The 21,874-nt window shown below is 40.6% G+C and overlaps 1 protein-coding gene across 3 annotated transcripts; it reads left to right on the forward strand.

Annotated features, from left to right (window-relative positions):
- The first annotated feature begins 525 nt into the window (after window positions 1-525).
- Window positions 526-13,992, forward strand: LOC147873141 (kelch-like protein 10). Of its 3 annotated transcripts, XR_015536123.1 has the most exons (11): window positions 526-735; window positions 2,864-3,054; window positions 4,239-4,490; window positions 5,792-6,071; window positions 7,698-7,934; window positions 8,752-8,921; window positions 9,239-9,399; window positions 10,272-10,430; window positions 11,269-11,476; window positions 11,600-11,775; window positions 12,771-12,855. XR_015536123.1 is itself a non-coding variant. In XM_087352514.1 (10 exons), exons 2-10 carry the CDS (start codon window positions 2,867-2,869, stop codon window positions 13,036-13,038), a joined length of 1,923 nt encoding a protein of 640 aa, XP_087208640.1. In that variant the 5' UTR covers window positions 526-735; window positions 2,864-2,866; the 3' UTR covers window positions 13,039-13,992. The 3 variants fall into 3 exon arrangements, 1 of the variants encoding a protein (XP_087208640.1); XR_015536122.1 differs by having other exon boundaries at window positions 11,269-11,775; XM_087352514.1 differs by lacking the exon at window positions 11,600-11,775 and having other exon boundaries at window positions 12,771-13,992.
- The last annotated feature ends 7,882 nt before the right edge of the window (window positions 13,993-21,874 follow it).

Raw genomic sequence — 21,874 nt, forward strand, 5'->3', positions numbered from 1 at the left:
TACCTGCGTGGATAACAAAGCAAGAAAAATTGTCAGTGGAACCACGGTTCCGGAGAATTAGACGTAAATACGTCATAACTGCTTTACAATTGAGTAAAGTTTGATTAAGACATTGCTTATTTAACTTGAATTAGTTACGCTTAAGATGGATCTGTGGTAGATGAATGTAATGTAATGTAATGTTTTATAGGTAACAACAATGCCGAGTAAACAGATGACGTTTCCTAGGTAACCATTGTTATCAGATGTTACACATTTTCCTGTCACTTTTTCGTTACACTTTTTTGCGGAATGACCCTTCCGTATAGACGTATTTACGTCAAAATCAGTGGAATTTCTAACCCACGCCTGCAACAATCTTGGCTGAGCATGCCATAAAGCTCTTTTCTCGTTTCCTATGCATGCAGTATAATTGAATGAATGAACCGTATTGCACTCCATTCCTTTACCCAAGAAACTAATTGTTAAGTCATCTGTTTACTCGGCATTGTTGTGTTTCATTATCGCCGTCAACAATCCATTCGTTATTGCGGAAAGAGTTGAGCTGTGAATCGCTTGTAGAAGAAGTGCGTCGTAGAGTAGATAATTTTGTGCTGTTAAAATCCTCTTAGAATATCACAATTACTTATCTTATATAAGAATTATTAAGAAGTCTGTGAAACTCCATTTTAGTTTTGATTAAATCGATCATTGACGGTGGACGTCGTGGTCTCGTACAACTGAACAAAGTTTGAGGTAATGGATTCCTATTTATTATTATTGTTCTTCACATTTAATGTTTTTATGTGCATTATTTATCTCGTGTAAGGGAATTAGGCTTGTCTTCTTTTTAACATAATTTAAAGTAATGTTGCATTGACTTCTGTTTGTTCACGGCATCATTGATAATAAAAGAATATTCCAGTAGGCAATTAACTTCTTAAAGGGATAAAACGTGTTTAGTAGCCCAGAATCTTAATAAAAATATGTCGATACTAAGAAGTGGGGTTTATATTCTGAACAATAATTCTAACACTTTACAATACCTGATACATCGACATTATTAAAGCGTTTTAGGGAACTCGGAAGAATTTTTATTTCGGTTTTACAAGCCTAATTATCGACGAATCTCCCTCTCATTATCTCCCTGCAACAGCAGATTAAATCCGGGGAATGTTTGCTATTATTGAGTGCAAAGAATTTATGGGTGCAAAACGTGGTCTTTCACTTTGAGGGAGGAACATAGACTGAGGGCCTCTGAGAACTTGGTGTTGAGGAAGATGTCTGGACCCAAAACGAGAGTGGGACAGATAATTGAGAAAAGTGAATGACGAGCTCCTCACCCAATGTTGTTAGGGGGAGTTGAGTGTTTACAAGGCCTGAAGGGAGGAGACCTCTGAGAAGACCTCGGCGTCAGTGGCAGGATAACATTAAGATGGATCTTAGGGAGATGGGACTCGATGTAGCGAATTGGCTTTCCGAACACGATAATGAATCTTCTGGTTCAGCAAAGGAAGTGGGCTGTTCTTTGACGAGATGAGTACCAATAGACTTTTCACAGAATATCTTGCTCATTGCAGTGTTTGAGTGGCGTGGTCTACGCATGCGTTAGAACAACTTAGAGCCTTTTTTACTGTTCCCAACTGTAATTTTCGCGTTAATTGATAAATTTAAATTACATCTTGTGCTTGTAGTGTATATAAATTTGTAATTTAGGCAGAAAGGTCCTTAATTATGTAAACTGTTAAGCACTTTTAGTTCTACAGAGAGAGAAGAACTCGAAAATTTTATGCTTATGAAAAGGCGTAAACTTCTTTTTCCAAAATTTATTTAACTGCCTGGTTCTGCATCAAAGGTCACGCAATTTCTATGGCATATTTTTGTCGTAATTTTTTAAAATTGGTTCACCAGAATAGAAGCATCTAAGACTTTATGGATTACATTGATGTTTTTATACGTAATGTCTACGTAGTTTACATATAAGGAGATTTAAATTATGCGAGTAATGACAAACACGCGGCATGACTTAATATTGCCTGAATCAGTCACATCTTCGGAGTGATTTAGCCAAGAAGAGTGAGATTGGCGGGGCATGTTTTAATGCATGGATGGGGCAAGAGGTGTGCACCGGGTATTGGTCGGGAAGCCTGAGGGTAAGAGAACGCTGGCGAGACCTAGACGTAGATGGGAGGATAATCTCAGGCGGGATTAATGGGAGATAGGAGTCGAAGGAGACTGGATTTTGTTGGCCCAGGGCAGTGTCCGGTGGAGGTCTTTGGTTAATTCGGTGATGAACCTTCGGGTTCGGTAAGCCGTCTATGAAGTTACTTAGATCAGTCACATTTAGAGCTTTGTCGTTTTGTATTGAATCTCAACAGGCATTTCTATAACAAAGAAACAAACTGAGTCCATGGAGCGGAAGCCCTGCTTGAGAATCTAACAGTAGCCCAGGTAATCAAATGTCTCGCATTTTATGAAACAAGAAGTTTCATGTTCGTGTTTACAAGACTTCGCCTCTAAGCCACATCCACTAGCCACACTTTCATACCACATGTCTCTAAGATCGATTTTAATATTATCCCAGCAACGTATAGGACTTTAAAGTTACCTTTTCCTTTCAGGTCTACCGATTAAAAAGTTGCATTTCTTGTCTCTGCCATGTGTTCTACAAGCCCAGCCCATCTAATCACCCTCGATCAGACAGCCTACAATTTATTAATTAGTGAAGAGACCTATAAAGCTCCATATTATGCAATTTTCGCCATTCTGCTCTCCGGACCAGATATTCTTCTCAGTATCTTGTTCCCTCTCAGTCACTCCCAGTTGATGTGCACACGCATCAGTGTGAAGAAAAACTTGTAACAGCGATCGACTGTCTTTTCAGGAGATGGAGGTTAAGCGAGAAAGCGGCTGTCCTGAGCAAGATGGCGGCAGGTGCACGTGCACCAAAGCATTGGTCCGTCTGAACGAGCTGAGAGAGAGGAACTTCTTGTGTGACGCGGTGTTGAGGTCGGAGGACGGCGGCGTCTTTCGAGTCCACAGAGTGATTCTGTCGATGCACAGCGAATATTTCAGGTTTGTTCATTTACTGACGTGGTTTATTAACACGTGAATTAAGGACACAAGAGACGTCGATTCGTATGTGAAATGTTTTATCCCTTTGATGCAGAAACCTGTATTTTTATATGGCTGAATGTCTTTTGTTATTTGAACATTGTCATGAAATCTCACGGCGCCGTAGAAACTGAGTGGCACATCAGAAGTACTTACTGCCTTCTTTCCTTGATGATGGAGGCAGTAAGCGCCTCTGAAACGTCCGATAATTTCTACGAGACAACACGAAGCAACATCGCAGAAGACGTACGTGGTTTTCTGTACTAACTTTTAAGTGCGGTTGTACCAAGGTGACAGTCAATCGATCTGGAGGGAGAAATAGAAACAATCCATTTCCAAATCGTCTTGGATTTAATTCATAAAGACGACCGACAAAGTCCAGAAGAAAGTTGGTAATGCCCGGAACATTGAAAGTTGCTGTGTGTTGCTCTGACTGAAATATAACAAACTGTAACAAAGATCTTCGCGAGAAATGTTTCATTGGTAGGAGAATCTCGATCGAGAATTTGTGCAAACGTTATTTTGCTTGTGTTTTAAATAAAGACGTTTCTCACGTCTTGTTACGAGCTGTGCCCCTTTTCCAGTTTTTCAACACCGAAATCTTTCCGTTTGTCTTGCACTGAAAATCCCTTAATTTGTAATAGGAAATTGTTTGTTTCTTAAAGGCCTCGTAGAAACATCGGCTTTTCTTTTCAGTTGTTTATTGTCGGGAAAATGTTTTTACAGAACAAATAGATTTCATATTACGAACTGATCAATCAGTGGAATGTACAGCCCGCGATGTATGTTGAAATATTATTTGGCTTTAAAATTTCTGTAGTTGTTATAACCTAAGACATCTCTTGAAGGAGTCAAGGTTATGTAAGAAACGAGGGTGGCCATTCTATAGTTCAAATGTTCGCTGCTTGATTTCCGATTTGTAAATTATATTCTGTTAGGCCTACGCAGGCCCTTCACCCAATCGCAGTTAATCCGGTCCCATTCGTACTTATTCTTAGTGTTTTTTAATTATTCAGGTAACAAAAATTCATCCACCACATTGACGAAAGGATACTTTTATTTGGCTAAGTGAGTCATAAAAACTTAAACTTTGTGAGCATGACTTGTAATTTTCTGCTCGCCGTTTCTCCAAATCGACGTTTCAGGACCCTCTTCACGACATCACTGCACACCAGTGAGGAGACTGATGTTTTCCTCCACGGAGTCAGCTCAGACGTGATGACCCAGATACTGGATTATGTTTATTTGCGGGAGGTGGACATCCGCTCCGACAACGCGCGTCAGCTGCTCGAGACGGCTGAGTACTTGTGGGTACCAGGCGTTACTGAACTCTGCTGCGACTTCCTCATGGACGCGATGGACGCCGGCAACTCTATCGGCATCTTGCGTGTCGCAAGGTAATTGATGTTAATTTGTCATTTGCTGTGACGCCAGCCTTCGTCACTGGAGCGAATGACCTTTACTCAAGACAGCAGCCGGGTTGGAGATTAAATTCTCTGACTGAGGACTGAGCAAATAATTATGTTTGGCGGGTAATTATTAACGTCCCTGTAATTTAAGTTTTCTGATTTAACTGCATATGTTTTGATCGTCATTATGATCAGCAGATGAATAATTTCACCATATGGAACGTTAATCGCGACACAATGCAGGGTCACAATTATCTCTCTCTTCCTTTCCTTTTTTCTTTCTTTCTTTCTCTGCGGCATTCCTTGCTTCTTGCACAATCCTCTCAACACCAAAATCAACATTCAGCCCCATATCTTTCTGCATACAGCAAAACCTCTGTCAACCGAGCCTCGATTATCCGATTCCCGCATTAAGTGACCGAATTTCAACCAGATTGGTTGTGATTGGATTCCACCGGCGAAAGTGCATAAAGCGATGTCCACGCGGTACAGTTCATTGGTCTAACCTCACCCCAGATTTGCTGATTATTATGAACACTTCAAGATATTTAGAGAATTGGTTATAATGCGGCAAAGACAAAGACCAACCCACTGGGTCCCGTAGAAGCTGAACTCTTACTCCTTCTTGTTCAGGACAACATAGCAAGCAAATCAACTGATATCGGCAGAATCACACCAGAACCTCCAGTTCATGCGATGGACAGAGTGACTGATAAATTCACTCTTTTAGTACAGGGACTCCCTCGAACAGCGCTCACGAGTGACTTTTGCCGTCGGCTTGTGCGTGCGACACGTCCGCATCATTCGCTGGCGACTAAAATCTGTATTGAGTCTCTACTTATTTGTTTAATTCCATGACCACGTTCCCCTTTCCCTCGTACATTTGACCCGCGGTTCCCCTCATATAGTCCGATTACACAAGGTTTCACAACACACGCAGTTACCAAAACGTCGTTTCGCTACGGTTAAAGACAGAATTCAAAATTCTACACCGTGCCCTTATTTCAACTTATAACCTTATCTCGAGGACGAGCGGGCATTGCCTGGGAACCTTCAGAGCCGAAAACTTTCTGTTTTGTCACGGTTAAACGGAGCGTATCTCAGCGTTGCCTCTCCACGTGTCTGCGCTCAGCTTCGCTCATTCGGGCTCCAAAAGGCTAAGGTAAAAACTTCAGGCGAAATACTGTGGTCTGCAAGTGAATGAGAATCCAGTTCTTCCTGCGGTGGTTCAATGTGTCAGAGTTCGAAGAAGAACGATTCTGAGTCGGTTCTTACCCTCGCTGTCGCAGGTCTCACTTCTGCGCCGACCTCGAGACTCCCGCTCGTCGCTTCGTTCTGCGCCAATTCGTGGAATTGTCTCAGAAGAACGAAGAACTGCTGGAACTGCCTGTAGAGGAGCTGCAGGCGATAATCGAGGCCGATGAACTGAACGTGAAGGACGAGACATTTGTGTGGGAGTGCATTCTCCGGTGGATCAACCACGACCCGGACAACAGGAAAGGTCACATCGCGGACCGTTTGAAGGGCGTCAGACTGGGACTCCTTGACGCAAAATTTTTCAAGAAGAAGGTCAGTATGCCCCTGAAATCGTGGATGTTTATGGAAACTGAAACCCGCATTTTTAATTCCATATTCGCACTTGTTCGTAACTAATTAATGCAAATTGTGAGCCTTTTTCTTCGTCACGTGTAAACCCGTCTGTCTGTGTGTCCGCAGTTCCAGCTCGTTCATTAGATTTAATACTGATACGTTTTAACAGAATCTGTTGACACATTCCAATTCTGTTTACAATCTTACGACAACATCGTGAAATTTACACAATGATTTGAATGCCTTATTCCGATCAAAATTTGCTGCGTAAGAAATTCCCAAATTGCTTTAGATTCCATTGCCACAATAACTACCTGTAGTATGCCGCTGGTAACACGCTCGCATACGCGTGTGTATTTGCAAAACAAATATTCGATTCGTTCTTTTATGCAGAAATGTGGTTGGAGTTAATGATCGTCCTTTATTCATCGTCTTTAAGTTTGACAGTCCGTCGGCGTTACAATCTTTTATTGTAGTCTCAGCGTTTATTGAGATCCATTACGCGTTTCAGTTCAACTACGGCATTCCACCTTTAACTGCATTCAAACGTCCCCTTAGCTCGAACAGGAAAATCCTCCAACTGCTAAATCACTTTTTTGGTTCAGCGTTCAACTAAACTGAAGATCCTACGCCATAAGAAGCGGGTCTTAGCTGCTATAAAAATTTCACGCATCTCCGACGGTATATATATATAGTCAACCCGAGATCACATCAGCGTGATAATCTTCAGCTGATTGACCACATAGGGACAACAGATATCGGAAAAGTTCAGCAAGGTAGATTCGTTCTACATCCAGGAGTAAATTACCCCAGGGGCTTCAAACTCATAGACAGCTCTAACATTCTAATATTTTAACCTCAGGTAGTAGCCATATTCTTTCTTGCAATTCATCATGCGCTTTAACCCGAGAGAAAAAAATGTTTCTACCCTAAGTCAAATGCCCTGTAATTTCAGCCACTCACATTTTACGAATACGTGCGATACAATCGCACGGATTCATGAAAATGTTGTCTTTAAAATTTATCATTCGTATCTACTAATTTCCAACACGTAAAGAGAACCACCTGATGATGACCAATTAAGGTCGAAACACGCAATGCCTCATAATAGACATCGAGCACAATCACACGGTGTTGTGTTGACGGGCATTCCACCCAACCATCAACATGCAGAAGGTTGCCTCCCTTGAAACTCGAAGCAACTAATTGTCATAATTTTCTTTTGATGCTACGTAATTTTGACGATTAATTAAACTTATCGAATCAAAAAGAATGTGCATCTCGTACGGGAGAGACGAGAAATAAATTACAATTTTGAATGTAACTCTAAATGAAACCCTTACTGAAATATTTCACTTTCGGTTGAAACACATTTCAATAGTTTTCTCTAAGATCGATTTAATTTGTTTTCGCTTCTCTCCTCAAACTGTGCATTTTTTAAGAGCGTCGTTGCATAAACCAAAAAACACATTTTCCTGTATATATACCACAGTGTGTTTCGGTGATTTCCCAACCAAATTATGTGTGAATTTCTTGTCTCCTCTGCAATGGAACATGGAATCCCTTCCTAAAAGTTCATAAGTTCCACATTGAACTGTTCAACAGGTAATAAAACACCGGTACGTGAGGAAGAATAAGGCGTGCAAACCCGTGATCTCGGAGACGCTCAAATTCCTGGACGACGCGAAAAGGTTGTCGAAGGACGACAAAGACTTCATGACACCAAGGATTGCCCGCCCGCGAATCCCACAGGACATTCTATTTGCTGTTGGTGGGTATCGTGACGGAGAGCCTTCAGATGTGATTGAAGCCTATGACGCACGAGCAGACCGGTGGACTGTGGTGAGTTGCACGTATTTCTACTGTTACCGCGCCTTGTTAAATGACGCCTATGAGAGAAACTACTTTTCCTTAGTGTTACTAAGTAATTGTTTATTTAAGCTTAATCACAAGGACCTCTTAGCCTCTTTATTTCGTGTTCGTTTATTTCCATTGCACTGAACCCTTTTTTAAGAGAAGCTCCAAACACATGAATTAAAAAGAATAAATAAATAAATAAATAAATTACTCAAATGCTGAGTCTCTTGTACAAAGTAAGTTCTAATGGGAATCGACGACGGATCTGAAGTTTGCCTTAAATACCATTTACCATAAGCGTCCTACTTCAACTGTCATGGCAACCTGTCTGCTGATTTAAACATCGTTGATCGTCAGTGAATTTCAACGTAATAAATGAAGCACTGATCAGCGTCGATGTCGGCCATCTGCGTGGTAACGCCTCGTGAATTAGAAGGCTTTGGGGTGGGGTGGGGGACGTACTGCCTCCATCTCTGCGTCGATAAAACCCAAAACACCAACATCTGTCTTTGCCATGTTACGAACTTCAAATGTCAGCTGTTGATCAGAAATTAATTCTACGTTTGTCTGTCGAACTTGACGAGAGCTTCTCCTCGGGTCTTCCTGTTTCCACCTTCGCTCCAAGTTAATTTCTCAAGGTCTTTGTCGAGTGCCGCCCTCCACGGTGTAGCAATTTCGGTCCACTGTTGGGGGTTGAACTTCTGCTCCGGTGGTTGGTCGCTTGGACTCTAATGTAAGGACTTCACTTCAGTAGACAGAATGACCCAAAGAAACACAAATCCATAACATGTCGTTCCTGCAGGTGGAAGGGGTCGACTCGATCGGTCGTCGAATGGACCATGGCACGGCAGTGGTCGGTTTCGACATTTACGTCATCGGTGGTTACCGCGGCATAGAATACTTATGCTCATGCTGCTGCTTCAACGCTGTTACGAAGACATGCCGCGAGGTGGCGCCTATGCATGAACGCAGGTAAGATGCAGCTTGGTAACTAAGGAACTCCTTGGAGCAGAGTCCTTCTTCAAAAGCTGATAGTCGCTCTCTTAGTCAAGATACAAATCTGGGCAGGGGATGTAAAATTGTACCACTCACACACAGGAGCATCGTGCAAAGTGCGAATACGTCGGAGGACTTTTGCGACAATTTTGTTTTTAAGAATGCGATTTGCTTGTTAATTCATTTGAATTATGATTCAACAATGACGAGCGAACAATTGCGTTCTACGAGAGGAAATGCATCTCCATCAGAAATAAATGAGCATAGCAGAGCTTGTACTTTTATCGTTTCAGATGGGGTTTTAGTGTGGCAGTTCTGCGAGGTTCAGTGTACGCCATGGGCGGTTGTGTTTATGACAGAACGGCGGAAAGATATGACCCCAAGACGAACGAGTGGTCTTTGATCGCTCCCATGAACACAGAGCGAAGCTATGCAAGTGCGGCTGTACTGAATGGTACGTAAATCCTGTGAAACAGAAATTTGTGAGTTAGTGCTGAACGCGAGGCGTCTGTCTGTCTGTCCGCGTGTAAGAACGCAAGAACGGTTGAAGGAATCGCAGGATTTGAGGTTCTCACGGCGGCGAGTACGAAGATGGCTGTCGTTTGGCTTCTGCCGACGTTTCAGACGAACATTATGCCTTCATCTTCAAGGCATTCCTCCTCGCTCTTGAACTTAGTTTCCCTCCCTCCATTATCCAATATTCTTTCATTAACTCTTCTTTTATCCGTGCTACGGACTTCGTTATTTCACAGACTGCAACGGCTTCAAGTTGATGGTTTCTCCTGCTCTCGTCGGCTGTCCCTTGTGTCGCCTTCTGCCTTTTTAGTGTGCACTAGGAGTGAATGCAAATAACCATCAAACTATCAAACTGGCTCTCAAATAATACGGATTTAATATGTTTTTGAGACAGTTAATAATCTCACGTAAACAGCACATTGTATTATAAATGTATTGCACCGCTTGGCAGCTCGTTCCGTACATATCTGATACCAAATTTAATAAAATTCCTTTCACAGGAGATGTATTAATAAATTACCATCATTTCCATTATGCATTAATTTAAGCACTTTATGCTGTTTATATTAAATTTTATCAGTTAAATTCGTTTCCTTTGACACGCCGATGGTGTGCATTCGAAACAAAGAAACAGATGAACAGAGACAGCCGTGTCTGTGCAGTTTCTGTGACTCGAAGGGGGACTTAATAGATTTACAAATTTAAGTACGAATTGTCCCATGTCTGTGCTCTGCACGGACCAGTTTTAACGCCTCTCCCTACACCAAATGTGTGTACAGTTCGTGTCATATGGCTAATTTCTTTTTACAGACAAAATATACGTCGCTGGTGGATATGACGGAAACAATCGTCTAAACTCGGTGGAAGTTTATGACCCGGACACCGACGAATGGACGTTCGTTGCACCAATGCATTCTGAACGTTGGTTTCTTTCTTGCGTCGCGTTCCATGGCTTCCTGTACGCCCTGGGTGAGAACTCCGGACATTCTGAGTGATGCTCCTCTAACCTTCTTACAGAAATCGCTATTGTGAAATGTTTTCTTGATTTCTTTGAGTGACTGAGATTTTATGAACAGAATTTTTCTCCCGTCATTACAGAGTTAGTTTGTCACTAATGTTAACCCCGATTCGTGGTTTCGATTACATTCTCCACAAAGAACACTTAACTAACTAACTAACAATCTCTTGTGGTATCTCAAGTAAATTATGCCCCATTTTTCACACAGTCGCAGTTTTAAAGGTCAATATTTTGTTCTTGTAGCAAGGAAATTCCAGTTTGCCGCGCTGTTATCTCCAAAACTCCGATGGTATAAAGCAGTCCCTTCGCTATCTTTGCTTCAAGTACGAAAATAAAGTTGTAGCTGTTCCTGGTACTAAAGCTGACAATGCAAGAGGGAATGAATTTTCTTTGTTGTATTTCATTCATTCGTTCCTTATACGGAATTACCAATTTTAAGAGCGTAAATCCGTTTGTAAGAAACATTGAAGTTTCGGGAAATACAAACATCTAGAAATTTGTAATTGGTAATCTTGAAGGTAAGATACCACTTGTAATACATTGGCGTAAAAGGAATGATATTATTAAATGTGTTTAAGGAACTCGATTGTGTGAGATGAGGCCAACTACCGACTTTTGTGAATAAGGTAATGAATCTTGTGGCTCCATAAAGGCCAAACATTTCGTGGCCATTTGACAGAGTAATGAATATCAAGAAGGGTCTCGCTGAATGGGGTTAGGATAAGTTCCCTTTGGCAGCTTTTCTTTATATGCTGTGACCTGTTACTGAATCTGTGTGCGTGTGTGCAGGAGGACAGAACGAGATATCATCCGAGCTCAGTACCGAAAAGTACGACCCTGCAGAAGAGACGTGGACCGAGATCCCTGCCATGAACTTCAATGATTATGAATTAAACGCAGAAGTGATGGACGATATGATCTTCGTCATCTGTAATTATTATAACGGGAGCGACTTCTTCAAACGTGTTGCATATTTCAATGACAAGGAAAATCGATGGTTTGTTTCTTTGTTTGTCTGTTTCTTTGTATGATTTTTCAGGGCTGTATAATCACAAAATCTTACTTTCGAAAAGCACTAGGAAGTGAATCATTTCCAGTCAAGATATCCACGATCTTGCAGATGCTGCGCCGTGTAGTGACGTAGAAACTGACCGACGTTTCGGAGGTTCGTACTGATTACTCAGAGCCTCGAATAAGAGTGCGAAAAATGGATGGAATGAAAAGCGGCAGGGCGACGTTGCGGTCAAGCTGATTGGTTAAAGCAGACGGCGAATGACTAGGAAATGCTAATCAGACGTAAGCCGTGACTGCATTAATAAGAAGTTCTTTGACTAAGTTTCTTTGATCAGTGGCACTCTCTTGGGCAGGAATCTTCTGGCGTTCAGCACATCAGCATCGCCATAAACTTCGGCTTTCATCAAAGTGTTAGGCCAGTTTCAGGTTTAACGACGCCTACCGTCTCATGTTCTCATTTCTGATGGAAATTTATTTTAAAATGGCTGTCTCTTGGCGTGTTTGACCACGCAGTCTCCTGCCATCTGTTGACGGAGTGAGTAAGGAGCTCCAAAAACATCCCAGAAGACAAATTTCTTCATACTTGTTTGTGCAAAAGCCAGAATTCCCACAGACTATTTTGCTAAGAGAAGGAAATATTGTCATGGGCGCGTGTCTCAAACAAGACGTGCTTATCTCTCCAAAGAAAGCGTGTGATTAAATTTATTATTCAGACCGAAGGTAATGGTTTAATGAAGTTTACCAAACGCAGTTAGCTCAGAACACAAGTCATTTGACAGCGTTTTAAAATAGTGGTAACCTCTTCCTCCATTTTGATGTAATAAAATGTGTTACGTTATAATAGCAAGCTGGCCCATGTTCTATGTGCATCTGAGTAAAAGAGAAATCACGTGGGAACTGTTCTGAAATATGGTGTGGGAATGAATTCCGATTGGAGGAACTTTTGTTAAGGTTGTCAGGAAACAAAATACAAGCAACGACATTTCGGTGGAAGCTTTGCCCTTAGCTTCAAGCAGTTTCCCATTCAACCCAAAGACAGAGCCAGCCCATCAGACAAGGATATTTTTAGGTCAACACATTTTACGACTCGCAAAGATAATTCTTTTTACTACACCGAAATCTCTGATATTTTAGAACCCCAAAAGTAAAAGTATATATATATACATATTTTCTGTAACTGTGTCCGCGAAATGTGATAAAAATTGTCTTGAGTGTAGATTATACTAATGGACGATGAAAGAGGGTTTGTTTTCACTTTTAATTATTTCAAATTGCAGGAGCCAGGCGGCAGACATGAATGTTAGTAGAAGAAAGATGTCGACTTGTGTCATCAAGAACCTACCGAATGCAAGCGACTACGCCTTCAAACACAGAGACAAATCGATGGAGGCGAAATGCAAAGAAATGTTGGATTCGGAATGTAACCGTCCATCTGCTGATGTAGCCACGGGTTCGAACCCAATAGCTAGGCCGGCGCTGGTGCGGTTAAAACGTTTGTTACTTCGGTGCGCGGAGAGGGTTAAAGGTTTTCTCAGGATACCTTGACATAGGGTCAGTCGGTGGGCGAGGATCTCCGACTCTCAGGGAAAATACGAAGAGGCCTTAATTGGAGCGACGCTCGCGGGAGGGCAGCGAAGTCGCTGAGCTGGTGCAATTCTTCACGACACAGTTGTTGTTGTTGTTGTTGTTGAAATCACTCAATTTATTGGCGAAATGAGACGCTGATGCAAAGACACAATTATGTTTATATCTTTATGTTGATATTCAGAGAGTGCAATGAATCGGCTGTTTATGTACTGAAACTTTGCGAACAGAACACGTCTGCACGACTTGAAGATCAAAACTTGAGAGCCCCGTCACAACACAATCACGATATAAATACCCCCGCAACTCGTAACCGTTCTGAAATTTTGAATTCAATGCGGCGATCCGATTCGTCCCCCAAAATCACAGGATAACGTCGCAAACGCTCCGAAATGCACATTCGAATTTCATTGGTCCCAGTCGTAGTGAGGAGACTGTTCTAGGGCAACCGTCATTCTACATCTGGAAAGGCTTAAGTTTTCGCCTCGTAAACAAATTTACGAGGCGAAAGCTTTGTGAGTGTTATGGAAGGTCTCGAGGAAAGACGTTCAAGCGAGTGATTGTCGCTACTCTCTTCCAATCCAATAAATTAACAATGCCAAAATTCATAAAATCAATCACATTTGGATGACGTAAGGCGTTCCAAATATCATCTCATCCTTCGTTTGTATAAACAGGATTAATACGCCAAAGCCTGGTTTACCCTTTTCATCTCAAGTTTCAGCCCGTTCGGGAATCGAACTACGAACCTGGACTGGCACAGGAAAATCAGTAGTTTGCAGTTGATTACATCCACGACGAACACATTCATTTTAATTACTTTCCTTACGGAAATAAAGTAGAAAACTAAGAATTGATGTAGGAGCTACAAAAAATAAAGAGAAATATTGTTTGCAGCAAAGAAGGTCAAATTATTTCGCCTCGTTATTTTCTGCTCAAGAAGTCTTATTGAAATTAATTATTTTAAAGACGTTTAATTTTATCTAAAATATTACCATTCATTAACACACAGCAGTTTCACCTTGCGTCCTGTATTAAATGAATCCACTTGTGGCGACATGTTTCGAGTTACGAAACCGTCATTATGAAGGCAACAGACTGTGAATTTTTTATCGATTTCTGAACTACGTCTGATATTTAAAAAAATTGCAAAATTACATTTGGCTGATTTGCTCCAATATACCGGATAATTGTGCCATGTGCCTGAGGAAGAACCAACTGTAATCGTCTAGCCATGAGGTCGAGCTCGAACTATGACCACCCATCAAGGATGAAGCAATGTTTCCGTTTTCAATACATTCACTCCCGCACATGTCGCGAAGGGTCAGCGGAACATTTGTCATTGTCCTTTCGAAAAATCCACATCCAAGGAGTCGAAACTTCTTGTAACTGGCCATTGCAGTATTTCACACCTGGGAGGTCGGACCCCTATTAATTGGGTTTATGCAAAAGTAGGCATAAGTGACCTAGCGTCACCACGCGATGTAAACTGTCAGAGTTGACCTCGGGAATCGAACCGACCAATCAGAGACTTGAATTTAAAATATCGCACCAATCACAAAACTAAGGGAAGTCGAACCAATGATGTTACAAAATTTAAGATTTCTGAATGAGTGGGAGAAATTAATATATTTGAGACGCAGACTTCTTTTGAGAGGAGTCGTCAGTTGTTGCAAGTTGAAACGGTATCACGGACTCGTCGGTGTATTACATTAACTTTGACCAATATCGCGCGGAGAATTTAAATCAGCAATCACCTGAAAATAAATAACTAAAGCCTCAGCTGAGGCGATCTTTAATTAAACCCCGTAAACCCAGCAAAAGAGTCCCATAAATCCGTTTATCGAACCCGATCCCTTCTTGGCAACAAAGCAAAGAAGAGGGGAACGGTTACACAACCTCTTCAAATGCCATGCTTTCAGTTAACAGATGTATTTATTTATTTATTTATTAACGGTATTTTGTAAGGTACTTTTAGGAATTTTAATGAATAAGCACAAAATATGAGACAGCTGTAATCAAACGGGGAACTCAGAGCATGTTTCCGAGATAAAATCAAATACAGAATCAGCTTAACAGATCATAAGCCGGGCTTGAAAGAAAACTTTACGCCTTATAACTGCCTGGTACCTGGACAATACCTCACCAGAATGCGCCAGTAACCAGGACGTGGTAACATAACGTCATTTATTCCCGCCCGAGTCCATTGTGTTACAAGACAGAAGAGTTTCATTTCTTCGAGGACACCAGCAGAATCTAAAGTTCTCACGGCGGTAAGAACGAAATTTCTTTCGTTCTGGATTGACCACTGATCGGCGCTACAACCAAGGACACAGTCGTCATCCTCCATCTTTCCTTCCTCAAGCACAGAAAAATCAATAACGTCCCGAAGTTCCTCGTCCGACAGATGGCAGGAGAGTGTTGATGTAGACCACGCACGCAGCTAGGTTCAGCTCGCAGACACAGATAGCGCGCGTGTCAACACTTCCACTTCCTGTTCGTACAGCGCATGTAATGATGACGTATTTGATTTGGCATGTAATTAGCAAATGGTCATTTTTGGTCCAACAACACAAAGTTTATTCGCGGGAAATCTGTTGTCTCGTCTCAGTAAATAAAGAAATAAATTAATGCCAGACTGCATGACAAAATATCCAAAAGACAGTCACCTTCGTTTTCCTTTGAATTTTAAGTTAATATTCTTTAACTATGCCGTTTTATAATGACTGTCAACTTATCGGTTCATAATTAATATGTGATTACCAGTCAATGGCCCATGAATATTGGTCATTTGGAGAGAAATTTTGACTGTAAAAGAGGCTTAGAGCCTGCCACTTCAAAACCATCGTCAGTATCGGCTTCTACTGCACATTTTTCAGATAACTGGAAATCATCTAGAACTATCTAAACAAAAGACGGAGTCTAACGAAGGTTTATTGTGATGACATACGAAATTCTTTCGCACTAAAAGGACTATAGGCTGTGTCTATTTCTTCTTCCTACTTTTTAATTTCTGTTTTGCATGGATCAGAGTCCTTCATCGGAATCCGATAGCAACTTACTCACTCAAGAAATCCACCGCCTTTCATTGAATCCAAAGGTTCATCACAGTGTTCACAAGATTATCCTTATTCAAATTCAACACACTCTCTAACATTTAACTTCATTACAATCCATTTTAATATTATCCTACAACTTACTCTTATGTTTCAGGGTAAATTTAAAGTGTCATAGAAGATGCTGTTTAATTTACTTTTTCTTACAATCTCTGATTGATTAATTAGGTTAATGGACCTATAATAACTTTACCTAGATTCTAGGTTGTCCCCAGACATTGTGGCAAAGGCAAAGAAATGCCCGTCCTGCCAAGAATTGAAGCCCGAACGCCCAGTTCGTAGCTAGTAGCCTGAAAGAAACGTCGTGCCATTTCAGATTCCCCAATCCGGATTGATGGAGGAGTTACTTATATACTTTGTATATCATCTTGGAAATTCAGCGGACGCCGACTTCCTTATGAGCTCGGCGTAAACCGTAGTCAGAAATGTGGGGCGCACGCGATGCCTTTTCTAATAAAGTAACTTTTCTATTTGTGTAACTTTTTTTGAATTCGAATCGTGTCATTGGAAAACAGAGACAGAACAACGGCGAAGGAATAAAATGTACGGAGAAGAAACAGGGAAAAAGAATAGAAAAAAATGAAGATGTCATATTTGTTTTTATATGATATGTTCACTCCCTTTATCACTTTTTCCACCCCTGTTTCGAAACCGTAGACTCCAGATTCAGAATTTTCAGCTGTCTTGTTGTAGTGTCCGATTGGACATAGAAATATTTGGTAATTACGTGTTGACAGGAGAAGACTCCAGCGACGTGCCAGCACGTACAAGCAGCGTTGAGGTCCTACGCAGAGGCACTCAAGAATTCAGTGTTGTCATCCCTGAATGTTAGCAATGAAATAAAAAGAATGTAGAATTTACTCAGTTCCAGCAACGGAGTCAGGAAATAAATTTGTATGTGCCATCATAAGATGCATTTTGTAGCAGTTAATAAGTCATTTAATCAGTTTGTGTCTGCGCTGATACAACTTCAGTAATCCTGATGCTGTAGAGTAGTGACAGCTCTTCGTCATAATTTAGAGGTCAACTTTCCTAACTGGAGTTAGTTTTTAGGTTTTCTCAGTCCCTCGAGGCCAATGTCTTGAAGTAGGCATATTCTTCCCAGTCTATCACGATCATCCTGGCACCTGATATTCTGTGCATCCGATGAAACGTAGGGACAAAGAATCTTTCTCTCCAGAGAACTGACATTTCACTCAGACATCTTTATCTGGGTAAAATGCGCTTAGAAACGGACAGGAGATATTATGCATGAAGCTAAAATTGTGTTACAGTTCCATCAAATTTGAAGGTTCTGTCCCGGTGTGGGAATGCGAACTGTGTAGACAAATCCTGGCCACGTGAATGTTAAAACTAAATTTCCTCTTATGAAAATTAGTAGCAATGGATATTGGATCACTCATGCTGGGCAGAACCCAGTTGGTGAACAACATTTTTACAGGGAGTGTGGCCACAGGCCCATTTGTGCAAAGAGTACCAAAAAAAAAATGTAAGGCAAGCTCCAAGCATCCACTGGGTTACCTCCATTTTAGCGTCTTCATGTCCAAACTGAAGGATAGAGTTGAGAAGGCAAGTTCACGTATTCATTTTTTAGGTACCTTTTTGAGCAGAGATGTTTTATAGTTGCAAGCGTTGTTTGATTGATAAATAGAGATTTTAAAATCCCAGAGCAACTGTGATAAGGTACATATTGACAGCGTGTTACTTGTACATAGTGCATTTGAGAGCTCATGTGACACGCATTAGAAAATTAAAGCAGTGGGTTCATTCATCTTTTGGCAAAATGAATTTTCTTTAAAGAATGCTTTGCAGTGAGGAACTCTGAAATTGGTTCTGTGCATTCCTTGCTCCACCAGCCACCTTGCTAGCATCTGATGGGATTTCTGTGTGTTTCTTTGTGGTATTTAAGTTTTTAGCAAATAAATTAATTTACAAGAAAAAAGAATGGGATTTTTTTTTAATATGGGTTGGGTCAGGTCCGGTGATATTCTTTGTGTGTCTCCATCTAGAGTATTTATTTTCTGCCTGTCATCATTCCTGCAGCTTTGTTCTTGGTCTCCCCGTGGGCCATCTTGAATTTATTTTCACATGTGAAGCTGCCCCTTGGCAGTCTCAATGCTCAGTATCTTATTCAGCTGAGAGCGTATTTATTTCTAGGGACAAGTGAAGGAAGCCACAAACAAAGAAGACCCTACAATTTATGCTTGCATCTGCGCTTTTGCTGAAATTAAGTGAACAGTTCTCAACCTTGACAAGTTTCCTGTAGCTTTGCCCTCCACCCCCACAACTCCTACATCCGAGTGATGAAGATGGCACTGGAACTCGTGAAGTTGAAGTTGAGGTTCTAAGAGCGGAGGCCACAGGCCTCACTGTTGCTGGTGATGTTACAATATCACGTGTAAATCTGTGCGCTTAATTCTCTTCAGTCTTGTGTCATGTTTGATGAAATATTTGTTAAAGATCGAAGTTCAGGATATTTTCTTTGTGTGTGCATGTGAATACACGCACACATTCCTTCAGAACAATTACAAAAGGGGATAGAAAAGTTGTTATAAGAATTGAAACTAAAGGTTCATTTTGTTGGGAAGGCTCCCATCTTACACAAAAAAATATATAAATTAGTGTTGAATCAATGTTTTTCGTGTGTTAATCTCATGCCACTGAAAGTAGATATGTGACTGGCAGGTAATGCATAACGACCAGCGTATTATATCACCTTTAAGTTAAGCATTAAAAGGATCCTCATATGTCAGTAAGAACACTTCCAAAAAATTAGCATTAGATACCATTATACTCTTTTCATGGTGCCCAGTTTGCACTGTGTTTATTGGTAACAGTAATTGTGTTGTCGTACAGGAACCGTAGTTGGAACTCATGACAATTCAATTCGAGTACTTTCCTGAAGTAAATGGCATGTTGACAGGAAGTTGGGATGCAACTGCAAATTGTGGGATCCTAGGAGTCCACGGTGTGTGGGGACAGTAAAAACTGTGTGATTTATACAACTCATTAAAATGAAATATTAAATGATTGCCACATTAAGTAAGATTAATTTTTTGTTTACTCTTCTGTATTTCCTGTCCAGATATTAATTTAAAATAATTTATTTGGTTCCTACTTGCAGTCACTTTAACAAAATCTAGATTCAAAAATATAAGCAGGAATACAAAATTTTTAACATCACAAAAATTCATAAAAATTTGCAATTCAGGATCATTCTGTCACCTCAGCCATTGCATTTCATTGCATTAAACACTTCAATGTCTGACTTATCGGTATTTTCAGTAATTAAACAAAGAGAAAATTTGATTTGTTAGAATTGTGACTCATCTGTCTCTCATTCCATAAAAAGTGATTTATTTTCTGTGTTGCGTGTTCTTAAGGTACACACAATGAGTGAGTCTGTGTTGTGGGCACAGCAGGACGCAAAGTGAATGTTTGGGACCTCCGAAACTCATTTATCTATATTTTTCAGCTCTGGAAAGCAAGACTCAGTGGCTATGAAGAGGCAGCAAAGTTGTTCCGGAAGATTGGCGATGAAAAGTCTCCAGAATCCAACAAGTTTTTGGGTCTTGTTAAGAAGTTTGTTGTTGACAGCAATGTAGGGGCTTGACGCTGCACTTGCATTTGTTGAGAATTCTGTTTCTTCTGCCAAGTAAGAACATACATGAATCTTTGTAAATTAATTTGTGATCTTGAAACATAATCAACTGGGTACTAAATGTGCACTCAGCTAGTCAAGAAATTCCTGTATTTTATGGAACTCGAAGGTTTAATACTGAATTCACAAGTCAGCCAGTGGTCCCTGTCCTGAACCAATTGAATGTGGTTCAAACCCCCCAAACCATTACCCTAAGATCCATTCAAATAAAATTGTCCCATCCATGTATAAGTCTTCAAGTGGTCTCTTCCTTTGAGTTCTTTCAACCAACATTTTACATGAATTTCTTGTCATCTCCATTAATGTTACATCCTCCTTGATTTGACTATCCTGATAATATTTTATGAAGTATAAATCCTAGTAAGCAGTTTCATCCAGCCTTCTACCATTCCTTTACACTTAGGTCCAAATATTATCCTAAGCAACCTTCGGTGTGCATCTGCTGTGTATATTATTTTTCACAGTCTGCCTTTGTGAGGGAGTGGGAACTCTTTTTTTGGTGAAACAGGTTACATAAACATAAAAGTAGAGATATTTTGAAGAGCTCATTTCTTTCAAGAATTATGGGTGGGGGTTAGTGAATGTTTACTTAATTCACTAATCAAAATGCAATTTGTTAGATGCCTGAACATTTCACTAGAAAACACAAGAATATACATTACAATGTCCCGCGCCATAGCCGCGCGGTCTGAGGCATCGTGCTTCGGAGACGGAATGCGCGCTGGTTCGAGTCTCTGGGGAGAAGAAATTTTCTCACGAGCTTTCGACCTGTGTATGGGAAAGGTGCCAATCCAGCATCGTGAGGAAATTGGGGAGCTACAATGAGTAGCGTAATCCGGTCAGGAAAGCTAGCGATGGCTGGGAGTTCGTCGTGCTGACATTACTGTGCAAAGGTATGCTGTTCCATCATTCAAACCATACACAATTTAACAAAACAATATGAAAATTACGCCATTCTTCATGCCCGATATTGGATTCACATATAGTTTTGTATATGTTGTAAATTTACTTTCATATTTATTCTATATTAAATTTTATCCCACCTCCTCTTTTATCTCAATGTTATTAATATTATCCTATTTAATGATTTCTACTTTGAATGGTATTCGGATACAAAATAAACAAATAAAACTGGAAAATGAATCTGGGAGTACAGGGAACATCCAGTCATTTTTAAGGAATTACTATCACAAACACAGTACAGCATCCACACCGAGGAACAGAGGGTAACAAGACATTAGAATAGCTAAATCCAATCTTTCCTAACAGTTTCCATAATACACCTAATTTTCTGTATCTCTAAAGGTGTTTGAGAATATTATCTATGTCAGGCACTGCATAATAACTGATCAAATAATTTAATCCCTTAAGTCATATTCTCTATGAAATAGTAATGTATCTCCTCACTCTAAGAAGAATATGTCAGTGTGGTTTGGTGTTGTAACTTGTTCCTAGGTGCACGCACAGCCAACTTATGCTCTGAGGGGAAAGACCTCCGAGCACCACTTGCATAAAAATTAATCTAATCCACACGATGATGAGGTAAGGCATCCTGGCTTCCTTCTGTCCATAGCCTGTCATAATTCAGAGCTCAAATAGCTCTCTCTATTCATTCTCTGGACCACACCACAATATACGACAGCTTCCGATGATTAAAGTGGTATGACTGCACTGTAAGTCTTACCTCCAGGACCTTCTTTGTGTGGTGGCCAGGAAGTTTTAACTTTCTTACCATTAGCATGTTTTATGTTCTTATGAACATCATCTGACTCCCTGTGTTTCAAAGAAATCTCTGTTTGAATGATTCAGATCAATGTACTCTATCTCTTCTGACATGGTACTAGAACAAAGAAACAATTTATTTCAAGTGCTTTGATTAACCAACAAAATTATCAAAACTGTGAATCTATGAGAGTCCTTAAAGAGCCTCAAAAGCTTGAAATGTTGAATGAAAAATATGGGAAACCTAATATACCTTAAGAGCTTTGACAGCAAGGATCAGAGAAAGTGTACAAGCCCA

This window comes from Zootermopsis nevadensis, unplaced genomic scaffold (genome assembly GCF_977971745.1).
Source record: "Zootermopsis nevadensis isolate Lab colony 2312 unplaced genomic scaffold, Znev_1.0 Znev_ptg000021l, whole genome shotgun sequence".
In the NCBI taxonomy this organism is placed as follows: Eukaryota; Metazoa; Arthropoda; class Insecta; order Blattodea; family Termopsidae; genus Zootermopsis; species Zootermopsis nevadensis.

Excerpts from the sequence above, each read along its gene's own strand:
- LOC147873141 (XM_087352514.1), top strand. The coding sequence starts at position 2,867 with ATGGAGGTTAAGCGAGAAAGCGGCTGTCCTGAGCAAGATGGCGGCAGG. Across the intron at positions 6,072-7,697 it reads CAAAATTTTTCAAGAAGAAG|GTAATAAAACACCGGTACGT; the intron begins GTCAGTATGCCC and ends ACTGTTCAACAG. Across the intron at positions 8,922-9,238 it reads GCGCCTATGCATGAACGCAG|ATGGGGTTTTAGTGTGGCAG; the intron begins GTAAGATGCAGC and ends TTATCGTTTCAG.